We start from the raw sequence: 27,261 nt of genomic DNA, 5'->3' as shown, positions 1-27,261 counted from the left end.
TCAAGTTAAATCTTAATTTGGAGTACAAGTTTAAATGCAAGATTTATTTCAATTAGTACGAATAGCTTACTCCAAAATTATGTAAAACCGCAGTGCTTTACTTCGCTAGTGCATTCTCATTAGAATTGATGAATTTAACCCTTGACTTTGCCTTTTCTATATTTTCACCATCGGGTGAGCATTGTGATTGCATGCTAATTGAGTTAATTACCGCCTGCAAATGGCCTTAGGGCATAAAATTGAACTATCTGGTAAAAATTCTATGTAATTGTATGCCCATGTTGAAAGAAACAATCAATCTGATAAGAAATGGCGACTTGTTTTGAAAATAAGGAGTAAAAGGTTACCAGAGAGGATATTCCGTTTGGCATCGGTTGTACCATTATTGGCGACTTTATCGCCTTCACCAGGAAAACAGAAAAAAAGTACCTTAAATAGAACTCCCAATTTAAATCATTTGAATAAGTGTAAATGTATAAAGTTATTTGAGTCAAGTTGATATCAAGTTATTTGAAAAAGCCTAAAAGGTTTTCAATACTTGTATATTTCTGCAGAAAAATGATAGCTGAGTCATAAAAAAAAGCCTCCAAAATCCAGAGTCATCTTATAAGACAGATGAAAAGTTGGCTTTTTATTGCGAAAGAACAGAACATTATGTTTTTTTGAAAGTATTGACCATCACTAGCCACTACTTTTTTTCCATCTTTTATCGATACCCTGTCGGAAGAATGCTTCAACTTTTCAGGCTATCCAAAAATCAACTCACTTCCATATGATGTGAAGTGCTTCTCAGATAGGCCGTGCATTATCAATCAAAACAAGTAATAATAAGAATGAGTAACATCTAGTGAATACAGCAGATATTCATTTGAGTCTTTCTGAGTAGGTTTTGACTGGCACCACAACACGTGGATGAGCTTTATCATGCAGGAGAATAACTTTGTCACATCTGGAGTAGTAGTAGATGCATTTTTCTTTGAGTGCTTTGCTCATTCTGATAGTTTCATTTGGTAAAGAGCCCCAGTAATGGTTTCATTTGGTTTGAGTGTCACATAATATACACCAAGTTGATATATATATATATATGATTTTTTTCCATGAATGTTCAGCATGGCTGCTGATGTTGAAACATGGCCAGATGGTCCCCATGATTTCTTCTTTGGGATATTATAGTGGATCTATTTTGCATGACCAATGACTATAAGATGCAAAAACCTCTTACGTTTATGCCTGGCAAGCAGCATTTCACATGTAAAAAATCAGCATTCAACATTTCTTGGGTTCAGTTCATATGGAACCCTATTTCCTTGCTTTTGCTTCATTCTCATGATTGTAAATGATGTAATATTGTTTGTTGAGGCATTTCTAATTAAGTGCAAGTTCTACTTGTGTTTGGCATTGAATGTTCATCCAATAATGCTTCATACACTTTCATCCTTCCACTTCGTTCTTTGTCTTCAAATTCAGCGTTCTTAAACTTTTGAAACCACTCACAACAATTTCTCTCGCTTAACCCTTTCCAGCACGCTACCTTTTAAAGTTGGAATTTCGATTTAAAAAAAAAAAAAAAAAAAGGGTAGGCAGTCTAATTAGGCCTAGAGGAGTACACAAGTAAAATTTTGTAAAGATAGCACTGAGGCGGGCACACTGATTGAATAAAGCTTCGAAAAGAGTGCTGAAACAAGCATTTCTGGGAAACATTTAAAAGAGTAAGAGATTTTGCCTACGATTAAAAAACACTAGATTCTGAATTACTCAGGGTGATTTAGCATTATCCAGGGTGTGCCACGGGGAAACTTGCTACTCTACACTCCCCCTAAAAAGCTCTTTTTTGATTGCATGCTTATGAATGGGGGGGAAAAGTGACTTGGGTATATGATATTTACACTTAGTCTATTTTTTTCATGGTGACACTTTTTGAAGAAAGTAACACGACCTTTGAAAAAAGCACAACTCAGTATTGCATGTTTTGCACATGTACCGAGATCCATATCAGATTCACTATCTGAAAGCAATTTGTGTAGCACTTTCAATGCTTGAGAAATCATTAGCCCTCTCGGATGCTTTTGGAAAATAATTAAAAAATCCGAAAAAATAAACTAATATTATTATATCTACAATTAGAAATTATAAACACTAAAATAAAATTAAATAAGCGTCTACAACTCAAAACTATTAAACTTAGCACTAGCAAAACTTTAAATGAAAGAGAAAGAGAAAAAGAGAACTGCTTTAGTGAAAAACCAAACAGCTAACTGATAAAATTACCCTTGACCTTCAGAAAAATCACCCCAACAATTTGTTAGTTGATAACCAAACATCCCCCCCCCCAAAGAGAAAGAGAGAAAAGAAGGAGAAGAACAGGAAATGAAACACAGATGTGGAGCCACCTTTCTGTTGTCAATGAACTGACCAATGAGATGTGGAGAAACAAAGAATACAGGCTCTCAGTAGTCCTAGTTTATTGGTGAGCCCACTCTGGGAACACCTCAGGTTCGCTGTTCCATTTTAGGCAAGATTTCAAGGTAAAAATTTAAAACTAATACTACTAAGGACATTAGCATACAGCCAAAAAAATAACAAAAATTTCTTTTCAAACAATTCCTTTTCCCTAAAAAAATCTGGAAGATTTCTTTGAAAAATGAGGGTCTTAAAATCTAAACGTGGCTAAAATATATCGTTTGTGTTGAGCTGCCATCTATTATAAATAAAGAAGGTTTAGAGTAACCTATAGTAATCTCTAAATCCTTTTTCATTCAATTTTTCTGCGCGTACAGAAGGAAATTTTTAGGTGTGCTGCAAAGGGTTAAGGCAGCCTAACTATATGCTTTTACAAGCAGTCCATGCACCTCAGCTGCAGATTTTTCTTCGATATGACGTTTTACATTGGACAATTTTAACCGTAACTAGTGGGACCATTTTTTTCAAATATCAGAGACTTATTTGTACCTCCTATAGATTCAAATTAAAACCATAAAATAAAACAAATCCCTTACTATGTAAAGTGCGTCCGTAAAGTCATGGCGCACTTTTGTTCGGTCACAGGAAAACAACAAAACAAGATGCTTTTTTTTTTTCCCCCCCCCTCTTATTTGAATCGGCCTAGAAGAACAGAAAATAAAGAACCATTCCTTTTTTGGGGGAAGGGGGTGTATATTAATACAGTATTTCATCACCTTTCAGTAATCATATTTCTGTAAAAAAATTTTTTTGAGAGGGGGGGTCTGTTGATGCTTACATAAAATGCAATTGAATTTATCAACTTGTGAACTATTTCAGAATTTACAGTTTTGTTCAAATGAAAATAGATTGCTGAGATATTGATAGTAGATTCAGTTAGCTATAATTTGAGATCTGCGACATGAATTGTAGTTGTAAAGAAATCTGTAGATTTTACAATACTTTAAATTCAGACAAATTTAAGATATAAAATATTGATTATTTTTAATACCTGCATTGTGATTTGTACATATTTCTAGCATTGTCTCATTTTATTTGTTATATATTTATTTTTATGTAAAAATTATTATGAAACTAGTAAATATCTAAAAATGGTAATTTATCTTGAGGCCATTTTATTTATATATTTATTTTGTTTTTTAAATCCCTGGTGTGGTCCTTGGCTAAATACGTTTGCCCAGGTCTCTTATGTAGTATTAGAAATGTTTATCATTTACCTCATTATATATAATAACACTTGTTGCAAAATATTATTCATAAGTGCAGATAGAATACCATTTTAAATGAATCACTTATTCATGCCAATAAAAAACATACTTTTTTAATACTAATGATAGAAGAATCTATATACCAACAGTTGATAATGATGTGCTATCATATGCCAGATCTGTATTTATAATATACAGGATTTTATTGCTTTCCTTTATTATTTCTTTTATTGCTTGCCTTTTAACATGAATCAAATCTGGTATTTTCTAGATACATTAATGTAGAGCTATGTGGTGTGGATGAAAAATCTCCTCTATCTCGAAACTGTGGTACGGTTCTTTTGGAAAACCCTAAGGGCCGTTGGTGTTTATCTAGTGAAGCATTATCAAGACAAGTAAGTTCTCTGTTCCGGCACTGTACTTTGTATGATCATAAATAAGCATATCTGTTAAATTATATCTCTTTTGTTTTATTTTAAGGTTCAAGTGGTGTTTGAAGTGTATGGAAAAAAACCTAAATTATTTTTAAGTCCAGACAAGAAGAAACCTTTAGACAAATTATCAAAAGAAGATATTTTTAATTTGCATTCAAAAACTGTATATGCCTTTCTATCATAAAATTTTGAATAAACAGTAATTGAAACTGTGTCTTGTATGTTTTTGGTGGTACATAAATTTGCTTTATCTGCACTGTTAACATCATATGGATAATGCTTAATTCACATTGATATCCAGGAGCACAAACCCTAAACTATGTAATCAACATATAAAGTTTGCTAAAATAAGTGTATTCTGTAGTTGTACAAATATATATTTTCATTTATTTTTTGTAATGTCAAAATTTGTCTGCGGGGAAAGTAATTGTCAGTTTTACTTTGGTATAACCAGATTAGAAATCATCTGAAATTTGTGATTTTATAGGACATGAATACATTTCAATGCATTATATAAACTTGCATATTTGTAAATGCATAAAGTTAATACAGCTTGTCTGTAATTACTATGTTTGTTTATAATGTTGATTTTGAAGTTAAATTCTAATATATTAACTGCCAAGTTTTTGAACATATTTATAGTATTATTAACTATGTAGTAATATACTTTGTTTTTGAATAGCTCTCATAACAAAAACTCTTACAGTGATAAATTTTTCTAACTTCAGATTTTGTGTGTTTATTAAATGCATTTTATATTACTTTAATTCATTTCTATAAACTGATGAAAAAATATTTTTAAATGCTTAAGTAAAGTATTTGTTTAGGGAAAAAAAATAAATCTAATGAATTCAACTCCTTAAGATGAATGTAATTTAAGATAATTTAAAAAATAGATAAATAAAGCAATTATTTTATTGCTAAGATTTTTTTTTTTTTTTTTTTTTTTTTTTTTTTGTGTGTGTGTATGTATGGTCACTGAATAAGAAAACAGAACACAAATGCTTGGAATTATTTTTCAAAAATTTAATAAAACAAATATCTGTAGAACAAATGGCATCTCATTTACTTTTTCTCTGGATGTATATATATATTATTCAGTATTTCTTAGGAAAACAGAAGAACTGCAATTCAGTTTTACTGAAGACTAAAGTAAATAAAGGAGGGGCAATATAGATAGAAATAAGTTCCAAAATAAAAAGAATTAAATGCAGAATGTTTTCTGAAACATATATAACATATTTCATTATCTATAGTTTTTATTCCTTTATCAGATTTAACATGAATTCAAAAACCTTTCATGAGCTAGACCCCAAAAATATAAGAAAAATATGCCTTTCTGTATCGACCATACAATTTCCTGAATTTTCTACTCGAAAGAAGATACAGCAGACAAAATGCTGTGATAAATTATTTCATATATTTTTCATTGCTATAATCCATAGGGAAAGTCACACAGTAAATGTTGAATTCAGGTGTTTTTTAACTATCATAAAATATAGATAGTGATATAAATTAAATAAGATTATTAATAGAAAATAATTCCATTTGTATTAATCACCTTTAAGATTTCATTAGTGTAAGTTTATTTGCATTTTCAATAATATTAAGTCATTAATAACATTAATAAGTCAAATTTTAGGAATTAAAAACATTAAGTCAAATTTTAGGAATAAATAAATATGTCATGCATTTTTGAGAGAAATTTGTGATATAAACATATACATTGAGATAACGTAAATAAAAATATTAAACATGTTTGCATAGAATAATTCTTTGGCTTTATAGAGTAAAATGCTTACAGCTAAAACTCAGCTTAATTTTTATGAGCATTCAGCATTTATCCATGAAATGTTTATTATGCACAAAAATGCTAATTTTTAATAAAAATTTTACACTTTACAAAGGCAAATTTATACTTATAGCAAATTTGCTGTTAGCTTCTCAGCTCTTGTTGCTCTATCTTATTCTTTAATTCAGTTTTTTGAAGAATACATATACTCTCTCCCCTTCAAACAACTGAGCATCACTTAATATCTCTATTTCCTGAGTATCGTTTAATATCTCTATTTCTTTTATGTGAGCCTGTGCACAGAGAAGAGATTAAATATAAAATTCTTATTTTGAAGAATTATTCACATACAAAAAATATGCTTTTCCATTTCTATAAATGCTGAATGCCTGAAAAAAATATGCAGGAATGAATGATATATTAAAATATGTGGTATATACATACTCTTTCAAAAATAAGAGATTACAATTAATTCTTCAAACCGGAAACATCATAATACAAATTTAACGTGCGTGTTTCATTATAAAGGTAAGTTTGGATAATTTGATTTGTATATAAATAGCAACAAAATTTCGTATAAAATTTTGTTTTTAATATTTTACATTTGTTAGTATATAAATAAAAGGTTTAAAAAAAAATGCATTTTTAACCAAATATTTTCAAGTAATTTTTATAAAAACAAGTTTCATATTTAAATCTACATGCTAAAATTAGCTTAATTCACCATCAAATATTATTACAACAGATTATTTTGTGAATCTGAATTCAATGAGCAGTTAAAAGTAATTCAGCATACAAGTTTATGGTATAAATTTATACTAAAGAGTGGAATAGAAATTATTGAGAACAACAAAATTTTATAATAAAATAGTTTATATATCTATACAGATACTTCATAATATTTTCATTTTGTAATGAATATTTGAATTATCAAAACAAATACCTATAACAGTTTTTGTCAAACTGTTTTGAATGTTAATTCACTGGATTTCACTTTTCTGGATTAAAAATCTTTTTTTAATTATAGATTTAAGTATAAACCATTTTAAAAAACAATAATAAATGCAGATATCATTTATTAAAACATTTACTTTAACAAATATGTTTTATTAACTTTAATTTAATAAAGGAAATGTGTCAGAGACCTTCATATGTAATTATAAATTACGAATGAGATAGTTTTAAAAAAAAAATTACCAACATAGTTTATATATTTATCTGTTCTACAAATAGTTAGCTTCTGAAAAATATAAGTATTGCAATTGTAAACAAAAATATTTGAAAAGTTTATTTATAATGATTCAACTGGAACTCAAACTTGCACCACAATAGAAATGGCTGCTATCACATCTAGAGATACTGCCATTCTATTTAAAATTGTTCTATGATTTAAATATAAAAAGTAGTTAATGGTGATTTTAATTTTACTAATTTTAATTATATGTGACTACACTTCAGAATGTGTCATCTAAAACTACAAGTCATTAAATTAATTTAAGTTTCTGATGGGAAAGCACATTTAAGTGCTGTCTAAAAACACAAATTAATTCAAAATTTTCTATTTGTACTTCGGTTAAAACTAATCCTTATTCTATTTGATTCAAGAACCCCTAAAAATGAATAGCTCATTTATTTTATTTCTCTATATTTAGGGTCGCCAGAGGAGAAACATGACTAAAACAGTAAAAGGAAATCCACCATTTAACATCAACAAGTATTGAAATTTTGTAAATATAAAATTTGCTCAAGATAACAATGAATCTGCTTTCATATCACACAGTGGAAAAAGTTACATGATGTATGAAAGAACCATATTGTAAACTACAATGAATAGCCGTACCTTTCTATATATTTTGTGTAGTTTGAGGTATCTGGCAACCCTGTAGATTACGGGAAAATTCATTTTGATCCGAATGCTAAAAATTTGAGTCCATTGAAATGATAAACCAACAACTAGAATTATTTCAAATGGAATCATATAAATAATCTCAATAACAACTGTTCCTTAAACAGTATCTTCTAACAATAGTTCGGGTACACGAGAATTTTTGCTCTTGTGAGAAATATTTGGTTGGTTAGCTTGAAGAGCCAGTCTGTGACAGAAACAGAAGAGACTCAGTCAGCCCCGTAGCAAGGCACAAACCCTTGCGGCACAGCCTTCACATGAAGGACACCGAGCAGGGGTGAAGGTCCAGCAGCTGGGCAGGTTCACCTACTAACAATAAGAAGGTGATTGTAGTTGTCCTCTCCAGGAACAATAACTTGCCTTCTAACAGTTAAAGTTGCTGAATTCACCAGGCACTAAAATTATAGAATACTTTCTCCAACCAAGTTAAGTGTGGAGGGCACAGTTGTTACTTAATATGCATAATAAAAACCTGTCACAACCGATTAATGGTGTTGAAAAAAATGGAAAATGCATATTCAGTGTGATGACCACTTCTAGTCAGAGCTGATGATAAATCATAGGTTCGTTGTTATAAGGACTTGCACAAAGGGAAATATTAATAAAATTGTACAAGTAATGTTTCCTTTCGGATTGAACTGTTCATATAACATGATAACTAATGAAATGCTTAATATATTAACAGAGAGAGAAAGTTCTGTACATTTTAATGCAGAAATAAATGCCATTTTTTACTTAGTTTGTACTTGAGTGGTTGTGGCAGGTTTCTTATTGCATTAGTTTGGCTTTGAACTAATCAACTAATCGTTGTAGAGATTAGAAGCTAGTAGGCTGCACAGTGCTGTGAAACATATATATACATGCACAAATATTTATGTACACAAATATATATATATGTGCATATATATATATCTATATATATTTATATACATATGGTAGCCATTGCAGGGTTGGAATAAGGCCCAGATTCTACTGCCGATGAACAGCATGAACAAGTATAAAATATTTGTAAATTTTTACTCAAGTTAATTCATTTTGATATATTTGAAGTTTTTTTTAATGTCACAATCAGGAAAACATTCCGTCTAGGCATGTCAAATGCCTATGTAGACACAAAAGATATTAATTTATAAACTGTTTAGCACATAATAATCTTCCTAGTTTGATATGATTGGTCACCAATGTGGAAAAAAAAAAACCATCCAAGGTGAGCAAGAGGGTTTGATCATGTTTTCTGTTTTTTTCAGAGAGCACCACAACACAGAGCTTTGTAATTGCCCTTTCAGTGGAAAAGGAAATACGCATGGATAAAACAGCTCGTAAATGCCTATCTCTGCACAAATACAATTTCTCTCTTGATTTAGACTGCTGTTTCTACAGTTTGCCCATCTGAATCCATGCTTTTGGGCATGGGAGAAACTTCTTTTCGTTGCGAACTTTCAGATGAAGACTCAGCTGTTGCCGAGGAAGAGCGTTTCAAGGGAGCAGCAGAGGATAGACCCGTCAGAGTTGATGCTCGTTTGGGAAAAGAAGTTGAAGTAGGGTTATTGCGAGTATCAAGGCCACTACGGAAAGCATTAACTACTCGAATCTGCAATAGGAAGATGAAAATAGAGTGACACACTGACAGCCCAAATGATGCAAGATTAGAGTACAAAAGTAAAGGTAAAGAAAAGCATCATGCAAAATAAGAAAAAGCATGGTTTTAAAGCATAATTACATAGGGTCTTTGAAAAAAGTGTCTACAAGTTTTATTTTTTTTAATGTTAATTCTAGATATATAATTTTAAAGTTTCTCAAAATAAAGAATTTTATGAAACAATTTTGGCATTAATGGTGGAATGGTTTGGGTAAAATGTTCAGTTACTAAAATTTCCATTAAGTTTTTATAAATAAAACATTCCACATCATTTTAAAGAAAATATTGATAAGTTTTAAATCAAAATTAAAGTAAAAGCTTATTTTACTGAATATATAGTGTTTTGCAGCTTTTTAATCTCTGAAAAATCACTTAATTCATTTGTCTGTAAATTCTGTCTTCAATATGAATCTATACACATAAGGTAAACATGGATTTGACCATGGCACAGCACATACGCTACCTGCTTATCAGATGGGATGCCTTCATCGGGGATTAAGAAAGATTGGCCCATATTAATATTACACCTAAAAAATACTTAATGCAGCCTTTAATTCATTGCCAAGTATAGAATCTGAAATATGTATGTTCGTATTTAGCCTTTTACCACTTGTCAGCCAATAAAGGTATAATGCTGTACAGCAGGGGTTCCTAACGATGTCAGTACTGACCCTCTGGGCATTGAAATTTTAAAGGGAATCAATGATGGTCAAGGCGTTTGGGGGTTGACAGCTGAATGTGAGGGCAGTTAATTGTCATAATCAAGATCACTGTTTGCAGTGTATTACAGACTTAATATCTTTTATGGACACTAAACTAAAATGAATTCTGTTATTTCAGTTATTTAGTGTGACCGGCCATAACTCAAAAGGATTATATTTCCTCAGAAGGTAAAAGCCAGTTGCAAAATCTAAAAGAAAAAAATAGATTGTAATGTTAGCTTCCAAGACATTAAAAATTTAAATATGCTAGCATGGCTTATACATCTGCTGAACTCCCATTATATCTGATCTTGATATTATGGTGCAAAAATAGTTGATTGCATTGAAGGAGGGTTTTCAAACACTAACCTTGTTAAGAATACATGGGAAGTTTTAGAATTTAATGAAGTATAAATCTAATGAACCATTTTATTTTTGACTTTAGTTCATATTCTTATTTATTCAGTTTATTCTAGTCTAATTGTTATATTTTAGTTATTTATAAAATATTTGTATTATGATTATGTTGTATGCTGTATATTATAGAGGAAAATTATAAGCAGCTTGATGAAGAAAACAATTCTTTTAAAAGGGGTTGATACAAAAAAAAAAGGTTGGGAATCCCTACTCTACAGCAACTATACTTGGGAACAAAATTAAGAAATGGAACCCTTTTTCCCACTTATCTCCAAAAAATACTGGACAGAAATAAATGAAATTAGGTATGGATACAGTTTATTGTATAATAATAATGTGTACAAAACAACAATGAAAATGCCATTCATTAGCGTGAGTTATGGTGAAGAGTCTAATGTGGTCCAAACTTGAGTTGAATGATGGCAGTGAAAATGTGACTAGTATGATTGCCTCTGACAGACACACAGCAAGCAAAAGAAGTAGCCACACTGTAAACGAGAGAGTTCAGGACTGCCTGTGGAAGTCACATCCATTCTTCCACCAGAGTAGTTTTTAACTTTTGAATGGTTTTGGGTGGTAGTTGGGGTATTAAAATAATGCTTTCAAGGGCATCCCAAGCATGTTCAATATGATTACGGTCAGGAGATTAGTCTGGCTAATCCATTTGGTGAAAATTTTCGCTTTCCAAATAGCCATCAATTAGGTGGGTGCTAAGTGGTTGTGCATTTCCTTATGAAAAAATGACCTTGGGGCAGATAACACCCCTATAAAGTCACATATAGGGCTCTAGGATTTTTTGCCCATAACTTTGGGCATTCACGGACCCAGTGTCAAACACATGGAGCGATGTGGTGTATATTGCATCATCTCTGCCCAGACCATCACTCCTCCATCACCATATTGATCCCTCTTTATGATTTTGCTGGGATGATATTGGATCCCTGGTTGCCTCCACATCAATAATAGCTGAGAATCAGGATGTACACTGAATCTGGACTCATTCATGAGGAGAACATTAGCCCATTGAAGCTGTGTCCATTGTTGGTGTTGTATGTACCACTGTAAATGGTGTCTTTTGTAGGAGAGAGTGAATGGGATACACATAGTGGGCTTTTTGGCATACAGTCCTCCATCATACAGCCTTTTGACTACTGTCTTCCTTGAAAACGTTGTTCCTGTGGCAGTAGAGAGGTTGCAAGACAGCTGTGTGGCTGTAGAAGTCCTATGGCACTTGGCTGAAAGTACCAAACACCGGTCATATTGGTCGTTGTGGCTTTCCAGCGACCTTGTACTGGTCTTCTGGACACTGTATCACTGTTTTTTAACCTGATTCCACAAATTAGAGATGACACTTAGTGTTACATCCAGTTCTCTTCTAACCTGAGCTTTGGACTGCCCTGACTCAAGCCTACCCACAATTCTTCTCATACCTTCGTCTAAGAGATAATGTGTACTCATTTCACCTAACAAACAGCAAAAATTAACAAGATTATTCAAAAAAGATAATAAAATTCACTACTGTATTGGAGAGCAGGATGAGCTGAGCAGTTGGACACTGACTTTCTCTTGCTTGCATAGTGATGCCCACGAAAATACAGACTCATCTCAGTGACATTCTATGGCAACCAACAGTCCAGTTTTTGAAATATTTTAGAAGAAAAGGGAGGAAATCTTTTTCATCTCTTAATTTTGTCCATCAGCATGCACAGTATATAAAAAGTAAAATTTCATACTTATAAAATATTCCTATAATTAAGCCACAACCATGAGCACAAACATCAATGCGCCATTTGGACCAATTTATTTATGAAATATCGAGGATGGACGTGAATGACGTAGTAGAGATCTTTTCTGTTATTTCCCACCTCCAGCCACTCTATTGAGCTGGAAACTGCTTTACAAAAAGAATGGCGATTGCTTAATTCTGCAGTTGACCACCTAATTGAAAGTATGGTCACAAGGTGTAAACTTTGTATACAGATGAGGGGGATCACATACCCTATTAATGTCCTTTTTTTTTCATTTTATGCTGTTTATTTTCAGTTTACATAATTCTGTTTAAGTCTCCAGTATGTCATTATCTGATAACTTACAAAAATTTAATATTTTCATTTCTGTATATAATTATTGATTCTGTTTTATGTATAAATATATACGCTACTTTCCTGCCGAATTATGTGTCAATCAAAGCAGTATTTGTTGATTTTTTTGCATTTTACACTTTTTAACTTTTGGAAGTGAGTGTACATGATTAAGTCATTGATAAGATATTGATACATGAATTAAAATAAATTAACTTTTTTAGAACCCATAGGCCTTTTTCTAAGGCCAGAGGGAGCAAAAACTTATCAGAAGTAGCAGGATAGTAACTTGTACATCAAAAATTTAAATCGAGTACTAAAATGCCACATATCTGATAATATTTATAGTTAGAGAACAATTGAAAACCATTAAAGATTATACAATGATATATTAATTATGTCAATATTGTATTTATAACACAATTAGCTTGATGTGGGAGCTTCAGCAAATGTGTGCAAGTATAGTATTTACTAATGGGGATGTACTGATGAATTTGATCAACTAATTAACTGATGTAACCAGCACATTACTGCCCAGATTGTGTCACCTATATAAATTGAAGCACATGAAATCTTTCTTTTTTTATGACTTTTAATTTTTGATCATGTTAATATAGATTGGTCATATCCTGCCATACATCAGTTGCCTGAAAGAAGTAAGAGTTCAATTAATCCATTCAAACTTAAATAGATTTTTAACTAGAATTTTCTTAACATCTTTAAAAACTTACTAAATTTCATAAAAATGTATATTCTTAGCATTTAACAGATGGGAATGCATATGTAGGGGGAAAAATTATGTACACCATATATTATTTTGGAACATTAGATATATTAATATTAAAGAAAAAGATTACTTATGTAGGGACTTCTTATCAGGAATCTCCTACATCAGTTTTGTTTTAAATTAAACCTCACAAACATATTCAATTTTAATTAACAATTCATAACATGATTTAAGGGAGATACAAATTTAATAGGATTAAAATTAAGAAACATATTTTATAATAATTTATTGGAGAATTAGATTTTAATTGGGGCAGTTGTTTTTGCAGTCTATTTTTACAAACTAATAAAACTTTTTTGTTTGTAATGTCCCAAATCAGATTTTTCTGAAAAGGCAGCAAAAATCATATACCACTTTGAGATTTTTCTTCCCTTCTGCAGTTCCTTGACGACAAATCATATCATTTCTGCTTCTGCTCCCACCATTTCTTATAGTCAGGAGGAAGACTTTTATGGAGGCAGGTATATAAACAATTTGGTTGGATCAAATGATAACATGGTCATATATTAATTATAAATAATAAAATAATACTTAATAAAAAATTTCATGTTTATTACATTAGGTGACAGTAACATTAATGTTATATATAAATATTATCTGCACATCAATTTTAAAGGGGAAAGTGTCATTGTGATATCACTTCACACATTCCTCCGAGTCACATCCCCATTATGTTTTTGCTTTAAAATGTGGTTTTTCCTTGTGTTGTTTCCTTTAACATGTGCTAAAATGGAAACTAATTTTAACTACCCCATATTGAGTTGCTGAAATGGGACAATTTTCAGAGAAATCTCATTTGGGAAAGCCTGAAGTGAGACAAAACCATTTTGTTATGTCTGAATTAAAAATGCATACAACTAAAAATAATGAAAGTTTTTCTTCATATCTTTCACAACATTTTAAAAATTAGGTAAGAAAAGTGTATATATGAAATTGAGAAATTTTACATGCTCTGCTGCATACACATGCCTGTCACATTAAAAAAAAAAAAAAATCTAATTTCCTGTTCTATTATTCTTTTCATAAGGCATTTATTTTTTCACTCTCATCATAATTTTAAAAATTTATTATCTTTACATAGCAAATCTGGCATTACATTAAAAAAATGAGGGAAACAAAATTTTGAGAGAATATGATATTAGATGCATTTTGAAGGGGCAAAACCACTTTTCAGTTTTAAAAGGAATTTTCTGATAGCCAAGTAGGAAAATCTACTTTTTACGCTCTAGTTTGGATTAGTAAAAATTTTATAATTCTAAAGGCATAAATTAATATTGCTATTTTGATTAAATATATTTTTCAATGTGAAAGAAATTACAAAATATCCAAGTAATCTCTTTTTAAACACAATGAAATTTAACAATGGATAGGAGAATGGAGGGGGAGTGGTATCATGTTCGTTTAAGTCATTTCAACTAAATGAATATAATATCTGAGTGGAAAAAATTGCATAATTATTTACCTACAAAAACAATTGAAAAGTCTATATACAGCTGAAAAGAATTTTGACACTCATAAACAATGCATTAAAAAAAAAACTTGAAAATTATGCATCACAAGTGCTAAATAAAAGCAAAGTAAATAAGCACGTACTATAAAAACTGGTAAGCATTAATAAAAGCACAAGAATCACAGATTGAAGAAATCACAACAAACAACAGGAAAAAGCAAATACAGACATAAGTACAAAATGCAAAGTAGCTGAAAATTACAGTATATTTGAAGAAGCTGAATATATTTCTTTTTAACAATATGCAAACAAAAAATGTACACAACATAGTTCTCACATACATATCTTTTTTATTACTGCATGCATATTGGATTAAAATTACATTTAACAATATGCTTTTATCAGATCAAGAAAAGAATCTTATGCATTTAAATGTCATTTTAATAGTTTTTAATGTTTTAATTTCAGTAAACATTAATTACTTTATATTATGAAAAGAAATCTTGTACTTGCTTAGCTTAAAGTAAAATAATAATGTAAAATAAATTTTCAGAAAACCTAATGCAAATATAAAAAAGTTTCTTGCATAATCTTCCATTATAAGTAAATCAATAACAAAATTTTATTTGACAAGGGATTGCCAGATATTTTTTAAATTTGAAAACAAATATACATATCGATTACAAAAGCATTTACTTGCTTCTAGCAAAGCAATTTACATTTCTTTTCTGAATAATAAGCAATAAAAATTAATAAATCTTGACACAACTGCAGTCTTAAACAGCATAATACACATAAAAGCTTAAGTTATCATATTGCATCAACATGCAAGCAGAAATCCCACAGCAAGCGGCATCAGAAAAATATTAAATAGCACTCATAAGCAAAGTAAAGAGAATATATATAGAATGCGTTTCTATAAGCATTTACACTCTGATACTCTTCTTTTTATTTATTTGTGAAATAGTGAGTTGAATTCACAAAAGATATTAGTCATAAATAACATTATCACTTGACCTTGATATTCAGTACTGACCTGTAAATTTCACTCAAATGCCTCAACTAAGAAAAAGTTGTACAGTCCAGACCAAATACATTCTTTTTTTTTTTTTTTCCTTTTTTCTTTTTTGCATTAAGAAGATATATTGTGGAAATTAAATTCTCAATATCAAATAAGGCTCGCTGCTTACAGAATGAGTGGTAAACTATAAAACAAGTCACTGAAATATATTTAATTGGTTAATCTATCTTTTCGGCAGGGGAAGTTACAGAAAATTATGAATTCCTTTCAATTTAGTTTTCATTATTTCTTGTTCCGTGTAAGCATGAATATACATTTTTTCCTATATTTTTATTGTCAAACATTTAAGAAGTTGTCAACAAATACCTTATTATAGTAGCACTGTATATAAAATGGCATAGTTTTTAACTTGGAAAATACATAGCATGATAACTTGCATCTGATTCTATTTTAAAAATTTCACATCAGCCAGTCATCTTTTGCACAGATGGCATACATTTTCAAAATTTGGTTAGAATCAAAGAAGCTATTATTGGCATTTTAACAGAAATATACTGTTGTCTAATGAAACAAATAAAATTAAAGAATGTAGAAATTAAAATGTTAAACTCATTTTTAAAATTATTTTCAAATTGCTTTAGAAATGCATCTATGATTTCTGATTTCCTAGTTATGTCTATACTTTGTACTTAACTGAGTTTTCAAATAAATCTCATCTCGCATAAAATATTCAGTAAGTATACAAGATATAGGAAATACACATGCAGAATTAGGTGCTATAAATTTTTTTAAAATTAATTTTAATCTAAATCATATTTTTAGATAGCCACATAAATTCTTTTTGTACTATTTTCCCCCGTCTTTTAGTTTATAATCTCAGAATATAATTAAGTTTTTAAATTTAAGTAAGGTACTTCCATAAATTAACTCAATAAATCTAAAATCTACAATTGGATCAGGAATAAAATTATTTATCAACAGCTAATAAGTAAATGTTCTGATAAGGAAATAACTTAAGTACCTCCTCTTTTATTTAAATAATTTTCATATTTCTAGGAAACAGGATAACTTTTAGGTTTTTCCATTCTAATTACAAGTAATCAATTATAAATAAAAATCAAATTTGAAATGCTTTGTTTCATTGTTTTTTAGTCACATGTTTTCAGTAATGAAATTCTCATTTGTAAACCTAAGAGATCAAAAATTCAGTATCTGTAAGTATATATCATATAACTTCTCGAAATACATACTTTGAGGGCAAGTAGAGAGCATCAATATAAAACATACTCTTACAGGAAAGCATAACTGGAAATGGATAGTTAGTGCTATCAGTATGTGGTCCAAGCTTCTACATAGGGTTTCATAAAAGCTTATGACATATACGGAGAACTTGCATTTCATGTATGGGTCAGCTGATGGTAACGGATGAGCTAATGTCTAGAAAACTCCCATTATCTTGGCAAATGTGTGGCATTAGGATCAGACATGCATTACTGTAAATGGTTGGACCTTTGAACATCTCTATTTAACTGTATTCTGTGTTTACCAGTTGTACTGTTAAATCTCACATAATAAAATACTTTACACAGCTTTATTGTGTTCTTACTGCATCTATGCATTGTCTGCTGTGGGTAGTGAGTCAAGTTCCTATATGAAATAAGTTCAAATGGATGTTCTTTCTCCTCAAAGACTCTATATGGTGTTTCGAGACATCTTGTGTGTGCATGTATATACGTATATAGATAGATGGTGATATACAGGTATATAAGGTGTGCACAAAATCCATATGATATGTGCAGATATAAATAATGATGATTCATAGATACTAGCAACTACTGACAGAATTAACAGATGCGATATGGATAGTCATGTGAAGAATTTTGAATAACAGTGCAGAAGGCAAAATTCATATTAATAAATGAATGCATGATTTATCTTAGTTCCCAGAGTAGAATGTCATTTCTCAAGGATGGGGAGGAGAAAATCATACTCATTCAAAGAAATTGCATGCAATCCACTTAATGTCATGGCATCAGCTGTAATAACCAAAATACATCTGCTCAATATGTATCTTTAACCTTTTTCATTACATGTAATAGTTGCTGCAAAATGTTTCATAAATAGCTCATTCCATAAACCATGTAACATCTTGCACATTATTTACTTCTTGCACAATGAGGCACCAGCCTATTTCAATATCATCTGAATGCAGCCTTTTTGAATCACAGGACTGAAGGAGAACAACTGTCCAGATGGTGTGCCCTTATCTGACAAATAATGTGAAGTCTTTCGCAGATGGACTACACAAATGTTGGATAATATGAACATGCAAAATCTTTATTCAGCTACGTAAAGGTCTTGGAGAAACATTCTAGGTCCAAAAAGTTATATTCTCTCTGTCCAATTATTAATGTTAATACATGTATGATGAATATATTAAGTTACCGAGTACAAGTATGAACTTTGTGCATACCATGTAATAGTCAGAATGCAAGATTAAATTTTCAAGCCCTTTCTATTCTGAAGGAATATTTTTTTCCTATTGAAGCTAACTACCTATTTATCTCTTAAATTTTTTCAGCCCTATTTTTAATTACAATGAAACCCTGAGATACGAGTTTAATTCATTCCAGCATTGAGCTTATATAGTGAATTTCTCGTACCTAGAAACAACCTTCCCCATTGAAAATAATGGAAATCCGATTAATCCGTTGTACACCCCCAAAAATATCAACATAAAAATCAGTTTTTCTAATGAATAACACTGGTAAATAATATAACAGTATTTTACCTTCATGATAGCTTCTGACACTGACCTTTTAACAGCTTATCAACATCTAGGAGTTTTCGACAGCGCTTGGAAGTAATGGTAACTCCTCTGGCTACATCAAGTTTCTTAATTTCTTCCTACTTCTTCAGAATAGTTTGGATTGTTGATGTCGAGAGGCAATAGGTCTTCTCCGTCACTCTTACACCACGCTTATGTTTATTGCTCTCTTAATTTCAACGGCCATGGCTTCCTTATTTTTCTTTGCAGCACCATCTGAAGCAACAATCTTCTTGGGAGGCATCGTGAAATTATTATTTTCACATTTAAATGCAATAAACAATTGACTCGCAAGTGCACAAACACATAGATCAAAGAACACTGAGTGATATGACGAGGGGATTCCCTGAGTCGAGCCGGATTGGGAAATGGTGCTACGCATACCAACAGCCTGGCTTATTACTCATTTCTCGAGTCAATGATGGTATTTAGAGACAAATCTTTCGCTGATATTTTCCTCGTATGTCGAATTTATCGTATATTGGGGTGCTCGTATCTTGAGGTTCCACTGTACAAGGTCATTCTTTAGTCTGTAAAACGTTTTGATATTCTCCAGATGCTTATATAAATTTATTTTTAATTATATTAATAATGTATAAATGTTAATCTTTGCTCTGTGTCTATATAGTGATCTTCTACCTCAATGATGTATATTGATGTTAGATCCTTCTAACAGAAGTTATATAAATAGTACAGAAAGTAAATAGGAACTAACTTCAACTTATGTTTCTCTTTTTGATACTTAAAAGAGAATAAACTTCCTACTCCTCATGGCAAGTTACATCTGCCTGAAAACATTTCAATCCCATGTGTTTGCCTAGTAACATATATGTAAGAATAAAGCAGTAAAGCTACGTAAAATAAAAAGATGATATACATGTTTCAAAAGGTACGAGATTTTCTCTATTTCATAAGAGCAAAATAAATTAGCTATATTTTATATATTTTGTGTTAAGAAGTTATAGTTTCTTAAATTTTCAAGTTGTTCCAAATTAGACTATAGATATTTGGAAATCATTATTTCCACTTATTCAATCATTTTTTATTTCAAATGAGTATAACAAATCAGTTTGCATTTTAGAAATAAAAAATAATAATAATTAGTTTACATGAAGTAGGATCTTAAGAATTTCTTTAAGCTTAAAATGAAGAAAACTGATATTCAAAACTTTACTTACAATTTAGTGTAGTTTAAATTATATGTCATAAAATAGGTAAATTTCTTATTATTAGCTAATTGACTTAATAACCGAAAATTCACTAATATAACTCTTATATATATTACATGTAGTTTAGTGTGTGCATTTAAAATGCAAGCAAACTGAAGACTAAAAATATGAAAACTGTATGCACACACAAAATTGCTATCATGTTTTAACTTTTTAAAAAAAGTATCACACCTTCTCATAGCTGAAAAAACATGCAAATTTATAATATGCATCTAAAAAAAAACAGATTCATATATAAAAAACAACTGTTTTTATTCAAAATCAAAAATATAAAAGAAAAAATAACAAATGAGCTTACAGCTTGATCAGTGGCACTCTTGCTGTATGGGACTGGAATCAAACGATCTTGCAACTCCCCGCCAATGACCTTGGGTGGGGAAACAGCAGTAGAATGTGAAATAGAGACTTTTTGCCTTTCAATAGTATGCACCAAAGAAACACCTACTTGAGGTTTTACTTAATTTGAATTTAAAGCAACCATTCATTTTGATTCAGCAAATACAATAACTGTTTAAATCACGTATGTGATTAATTAGTTTTCATGTATTTCAACAAAGAATCATATAATCAATTTAATTATTAAATAATTTAACTTAATTATGCATATATATATATATTAGAATATAAGTAAAATGCTTTTCAAAACATTATAAAGATGATAGTGTAAAAATTATCTGCTACAATTTAGCATTAAAAAATTTGAACGATGTCTAATGGAATAAACACAGCATTAAAAATGATAGCATTTTAATGCAGAATACAAACAGGTTTACAGTTATATGAAAACTTGTCATTCATTTTAGATGCATGACATATCTATACACTATTTTGTGAAAAACTGAATTCAGTGATTACTGTGAAAAAATATGCACAAATCAATAAATTCACCTTAAGTTTAAAAAGTCTCTACTTTATTTATATACATAAGTAGTTGGGAAACAGACAGCATAGAATTCTTAGTAATAGACAGTTGAGTTAATTGATTTTCAGTAATGCAAATAAGGATTATGAATGCTGAATTGCATATAAAATATTTACTAAAAGCATTAAAAGGCTACCCAAGTCATGTCCAAAGAAATAATATTTTTGGGGAGAAATTTAGGTTAGGATGTTTAGTAGGAAAACATTTTAAAGCACATATAGTTTTCACTCAAAACTACTATTTGTTCAGAAAATGTTTCTATTATTGAAAATGGAATACATTTTTAACGAAAAGTTTTACATAATTATTTCCATATTATATTTGTCAAGTCTTTGTTATCATGGTTTCTCTTGAGCTAAAAGTATGGTTCTTTAGTTTAGTATCTGACAAATGAACAGTTTCATACATTTAAAGCAATTTTGTCTTTCAAGATAATAAATAAATGAAAAAAGAAAGAAAAACAAAATTTTAAATTCAAGCATTTAAATATAATATATGTAATCACATATTTAAAAAATATTAATGTGTCTCAAATACAAAATTATACAGAAGATTTAAGTCCCAAAATGTTGGTTGCTTTAACTTCCAATACATTGATCTTAAAATTTTTAATAATATTCTTGCAAAATAACATAAGAAAAGACATTACTACATATAAACACACATATTGACCTAAATATATAAAGAAAACATTGTTATATATATATATACACAAGTGCCTCTTTTCAACTATGAATATATGAAAGACTATGGTTAGTAAAGTGATTTCGTTCTAAAATACTTAACATTACAAGAAGGGGAGGGAGAAACTCACATCAACGCGATGATAAGAACAAAAATACTAGCTCCTCTATTTTACCTGCGAAGGGGAAGGGATTTCTACTCTAAATAAAATGAAAATCTTGTGAACTATCATGCATTGTATTATGTCTCACATTTGTAGCTAAAAACATTAAACAGAAGCAATAAAATAACTATAATTTTACTTTCAATTAGATCATACAGTTATTATCATGCATTAAAAATATTATTAATTAAGAAAGATCATAAAATGATATTTGAAATACTAAAAAAAAAAAAAAAAAAAAAAAAAAAAAAAAAAAAGTCTTAATTTTGACATCTCTTATGTATTATAACTGCACACCCACTTCATTTTATTGCCCAATGAATCACCACAAACTAAGATGCAATAAGTATTTAAATACCGAAAGAGATAAAAAACCAAAGACAAACGTTATAAATACTTTAGAATTACCATTCATAACAACAAAATCCTAAATACTTATAGAAGTAAAAGCATCTTTTCTCTAATATCAAAAATATTAATGATCTACATATTTTTCATTTTCAGAAGGAAAAAAAATAATAATAATGGATAACTTACTGCGAAGCAGCAAATTTTTAAAAACAAAGTTGCAACTATTACAAAAGCTTAAAATGCAATTTGTATTTCATTTTACTATCTAGCTTTCAATTCAGAGAAAACATCTGAAAGATATGTAGAGACATTAGGATTTTTATGGAAGCAAGAGAGATTGAAAAATAAGCAAACATCTATGCTGGGAATCAAACCACGGACCTCTGAAATACCATCTCAGTGTGCTGACCACTACACCATGAAGGCATGCTATGAAGCGGGAGAAATACCTTATAGATATACAAATGGATTTTCAATATTTGAAACTTTTACACTGTTTAGAATTCTTCAATCTCTAGATGGTTCTTTTGGAACTGTTTCATACTTTAATTATTCCGAAAAAGAATAAACATAAAGAGACTCAGATTTGCAGGCAAGTTTAATATAGTAGAATGTAATGTCTTAATACTTACATCTTCAAATAGAATACATTATCTACTTATGCAGTGAAAATATCATTTTTGTAAATTATATTTATGTTTTCTTTATAAAGGCACTTTATTTCAAAAATCTCATTATATGCATATGTCACCTAACTGAAATCATTTGTCTGTATTACACCAAAATAAACTTTAGAACAAAAATATCTAAACATTATATAATATATATATACATTAAAAATTATAAACATAGGAATATGGCATGGCTACAAAGTATTACTGATAGTAGTCAGTCTTACTGATATAGTCACAGACTTTATTTCAGCCAGATGACCTAAAATGTTATTTACAAAATTTAAATTTATAACCTCTTTATTTTAATTTCAAATACTTTTGCTGAAATTTTATTACCTACTACAAAATAAGGATTAAAAACTGCTTAAATTATTTTTCTTCACTAAATGAGTTGTGAATATTTTTAGTTGAATACTTGCGGGGGAAAAAAAAAAAAAAAAGAGGAAGGAACTATATATACTATCTCCTGTTCTACTGGGCTGGTTTCTCAAGTCTCAAAAAAGCGACTTAGGATATATAGCATTGTCTAATATAGGTATTTTGACAAAAAATCTGACTTTTTCTGAAGTATCATATCGAGTTCCCTCCCCCCCATATTTCAATTCGACGACTTAAATTATGCTCAAATATTAAATTTTGTAAAATTTGATAAGAAACTTGGCGAAAAATTTAAAAATTAATCTTTGCACACCTTTTTTTCAGTTTTCGAGAACTGGCGGCGCACATTTTCAGTTTCACTTGATGAAATTCTTAATTTACAGTAACCTATTTTCCTTTCCCCTTTTCTTATTGTGCATGAACAGAAAACAAAAGCGATATCGTTCATTCTTTATAATAATTTTTAACAAAGTGGAAAACAACACATTTAGCATTATTATCGCGTGTAATAAATGAGCCAAATTTCAAAATGCGCCAGTATATAAATTTACGTATACTTTGGGAGATTCTTAAAAAAAAAAACCCATATTTTCTGCAAGTATACCTAGAAATACAGCTACTTTGATGGCAAAAATTTTATAGGTTATAATTCAAACATTTTTCAAAAAAGTTAAAAATAAATCAGAAAATATAATAAATTTTGTTTGGATTCAACCTAAATATCGAGCTGTGAAAGAAGGAATCAAGTACGAGTAATAAAAAGAAATATTAATATATATACATCTAAAATTCATTTAACATTGAGGAGGTAAAATTTTGAGAGCTAATTTTTTAAAAACTGCTCATGCAATTTTTAGAAACTTGGCACTTCGGAATAATTTAAGTCGTAGAATCGAAATGCGGAAAAAAAATGGGTATGTTATTTCAGAAGAAGTGCGGTTTGTATCAAAATACCTATGTTAGAACAGCATAGGTCTAATATATATTCTAAGTCTCGCTTTCAAGACAGGAAAAAGGTTCAGTAGAACAAGAGATATAGAACATTTTTTTTTGGGGGGGGAAGGGGGTGTAAAATATACAGCCAGTAATGTTACTTTTCATTTGCATAAGGTGCAGTTTCAGAGTATCAATAACACAACAGCAAAGGAAAAGTGAAAAATTTTAATTACATTTCAGATACATTACAAGTTTACAAATAAGCTTATCAATACAGCACTTTAATTTTTAATCCAGCATTATTTTAATACATGATAATATTACATCATGTATTTGCTTGTGAAACATCCACAACCCAACAATGTCATAATTTCCATTTTAATATTATTAGCCAAATCCGTTTTTCCAAAATGTAATTATTCTATTGATTCCAAAATTATATTTTTTCCAAAATTAATGCTCCTACTTTGTTGAAAAATATATGCCGTTTTTTCACCTTTAATGCAGGCTTTCAAAAGAATTTTATTTCCACTTTTCAAAAAACCTCATAATTTTCATTAGTAAATTATTAATTAAAAATGCTTCATAACATAAATAAATGCTTCATAACAAAAAAATGCTTCATAACATAAATAAAACAGCAAAATTGGTATCAGACAGTGGCTCAGCTGGCAGACCAATACAGTGTAGCTCCAAGTGCAAGTGTTTCAGAACACATAGTTCAGCGATCACTGTTGGGTATGGGACTGTGCAGCAGACATCCCACTCATGTGACTGTGACCATTGTCAGTGTCAACTATGCCTACATTTAACCTAGGACTACTGTCGAGCATCACTGTCAATTACACCTACATGTGACCCCAGGACTACTATCAAGCATCACTGTCAACTATGCCTACAGTGAGCCCAGGACTACTGTCAAGCATCATTGTCAACTATGCTTACAAGTGAGCCCAGGACTATAGTCAAGTATCATTGCCAACTATGCCTACAGTGAGCCCAGGACTACAGTCAAGTGTCATTGCCAACTATGCCTATAGTAAGCCCAGGAACATCAAGACTAGAACATGGATAAGTGGAAGACAGTTGCCTGGTCGAATGCATCAGAATTTCTCATTCATCATGTTGATGGTCATGTCAGGGTACGCAATCTTCCAGGCGAACAGTTGTTCCCTCTCATACAACAGGTCATACACAGGCTGGTGGTGGCAGTATTATGCTTTGGAGGACATTATCATGGGTGGCTCAGGGACACTTAGTTGCGGTAAAACATACTATGAAAGCTGCAGAATATCTGAGCATAACTGCAGATCAGTTGCAGCCTTACATGGTGTCTGTCTTTCCAAATGGAAATCGAATCTTTCAGCAGGACTACGGCCAAGTCACAAGGCTCGAATTGTGCTGGAATAGTTCGAAGAACATGAAGACGAATCTCAATAATGTCCTAGCCACCTAACTTGCCAAATCTAAACCCGATAGAGCACATTTAGGATGTTATGAAGCGGCAGCTCAAAGCTCAAACACCACTATGTCGGAATATCTCGACTTTGTGTGACCACTACTTAGACATTTGGTACAAAGTAGTCATCTACCAAGAACTTGTGGCATCCATGCTTAGGTGAGTTGCAGCTGTTTTGCAAGCCAAAGGTCATGCAAAGCATTATGTAGGTGGTCATAATGTTTTGGCTCTTTAGTGCAGTTAGGATTTTATTGTATATGTGCATCTAGTAATACGCTCAAAACGTTAAGGCAGTATATTAAAGGAGAAAAATAATTCTGCTATAAAATAACACAGATATTTTGGTATTATAGTCAAGAAAATACTTCTTTCCCATGGCAGTTTTGGGAAATTTGTGTTTTTGGAACTAATTCCTTAGCCATTTGGAGAATTAATATTTTCAAATTACACTAAATTAAATACACTCACTTCCAAAAGTTAAGCACGAAGAGGAAAATGCTAATTTCCGGAAGCCAATCAGAACTGAAAAGGATGCAATTCGCTGCAGAGGTGGAAGTATGCAAATATGTTAGGTAATAGCCAATCGCGCTTTCATGTTACAGAACTTTCACCAACTAGCTTGTCCCCCGAACCTATGTTCAACATTCGCTTACCTGATGCGCTCTTTGAAGCATGATTTCAAGACAGCTGGAACAAAGCATGCAGCATGCATGCTATTCGCAGCATATTCATCGGAACTTGGAACTTGAGTTACAGAAATTCATAGTAAGTGCTGATAAAAGATGTTTAAAACTTTCGTACAATTTGTTTTTAAGACATATGTGTTTCTATGAGTTCCAGAAGATGAATGGAAGATTCTGAGCACTGGAGTGCTGTGGGGCGCATTGAAGCAGGACAGTCAATCACAGATGTTGCTCTTTTCTTCAGCGTTCATCATTCTGTAATTTCACGTTTATGGAAACAATTCCAAACCACACACACAGTTGTACGAAGACCAATAGCCGGTCACCCAAGGGTTAAAACCCCCGTAGAAGATCGATATACTGCTATTGTAGCCAAGAGGAATCGCAGAGCGACCTCCACACGTGTGACCTCTATGGTTACAGCGTCCATTGGTGAGACGATATCTGCAGCTACTGTATACCGAAGATTACATATGAATGGTCTGTACGCTCGAGTACCTCGAAGTTTGTGTTCCTCTATCTGTCCAATCAAGACGGGCACGATTACAGTGGTGCCAGAAACATGCCATGTATCTGACTGGGGCAATGTCATGAACAATGAACACGCAATCAGTCCCAAAACATCACCGAACATCACGTATTCCGAGACAGAAACATTATGGTGTGGGCAGGGATTTCATTAGGATACCTCAAGGACCTACACATCTTTAAAAGGGTTCTTTGATGGCTGTCCGGTATCGAGATGAAGTCCTAGAACCCATTGTGAGATTGTACGCTCAGCAGCTGGCCCTATTTTTGTTTTAATGGACGATAACGCACGTCCCCAAAGAGCTGACATCGTTGATGACTACCTGGAGAGTGAAGGGATTGCACGTATGACGTGGCCAGCATATTCGCCCAACCTTAATCCCATTGAAAATCTTTGGGATGCTCTTGGCCGTGCTGTATCTTCACGTTTCCCGCCTCCAGCTACTCTTATTGAGGTGGAAACTGCTCTACAAGAAGAATGGCGATTGCTTAATTCTGAAGTGGTTGACCACCTAATTGAAAGCATGGTCA

General features: G+C 31.0%; 2 protein-coding genes across 7 annotated transcripts in view; one reads left to right on the top strand and one right to left on the bottom strand.

Moving 5' to 3' along the window:
- The window catches only part of IleRS (Isoleucyl-tRNA synthetase), a 105,597-nt gene extending 101,281 nt beyond the window's left edge, over positions 1 to 4,316 (top strand). For all 5 annotated transcript variants that reach the window (XM_085812737.1, XM_085812733.1, XM_085812735.1 and 2 more), the window contains 2 exons: positions 3,940 to 4,063; positions 4,149 to 4,316. In XM_085812737.1, the coding sequence (XP_085668863.1) occupies positions 3,940 to 4,063; positions 4,149 to 4,286 (262 nt within the window). In that variant the 3' untranslated portion in view covers positions 4,287 to 4,316. The remainder of the gene's footprint in view (positions 1 to 3,939; positions 4,064 to 4,148) is intronic.
- A 1,020-nt stretch (positions 4,317 to 5,336) lies between these two features.
- Positions 5,337 to 27,261, bottom strand: part of LOC118194695 (plasma membrane calcium-transporting ATPase 2-like) — a 472,379-nt gene continuing 450,454 nt past the window's right edge. The window contains exons 25-26 of one of the 2 annotated variants that reach the window (XM_085812731.1): positions 20,251 to 20,319; positions 5,337 to 9,391 (exon numbers count right to left, since the gene is read on the bottom strand). In XM_085812731.1, the coding sequence (XP_085668857.1) occupies positions 9,161 to 9,391; positions 20,251 to 20,319 (300 nt within the window). In that variant the 3' untranslated portion in view covers positions 5,337 to 9,160. The remainder of the gene's footprint in view (positions 9,392 to 20,250; positions 20,320 to 27,261) is intronic. The other variant, XM_085812732.1, reaches the window with a different exon arrangement.

This window comes from Stegodyphus dumicola, chromosome 3 (genome assembly GCF_044657685.1).
Source record: "Stegodyphus dumicola isolate Sdum_Otavi_A_Nest chromosome 3, ASM4465768v1".
NCBI lineage: Eukaryota > Metazoa > Arthropoda > Arachnida > Araneae > Eresidae > Stegodyphus > Stegodyphus dumicola.
Note: the sequence above shows the minus strand (reverse complement) of the source record. Positions and strands in the feature narration are given on the sequence as shown.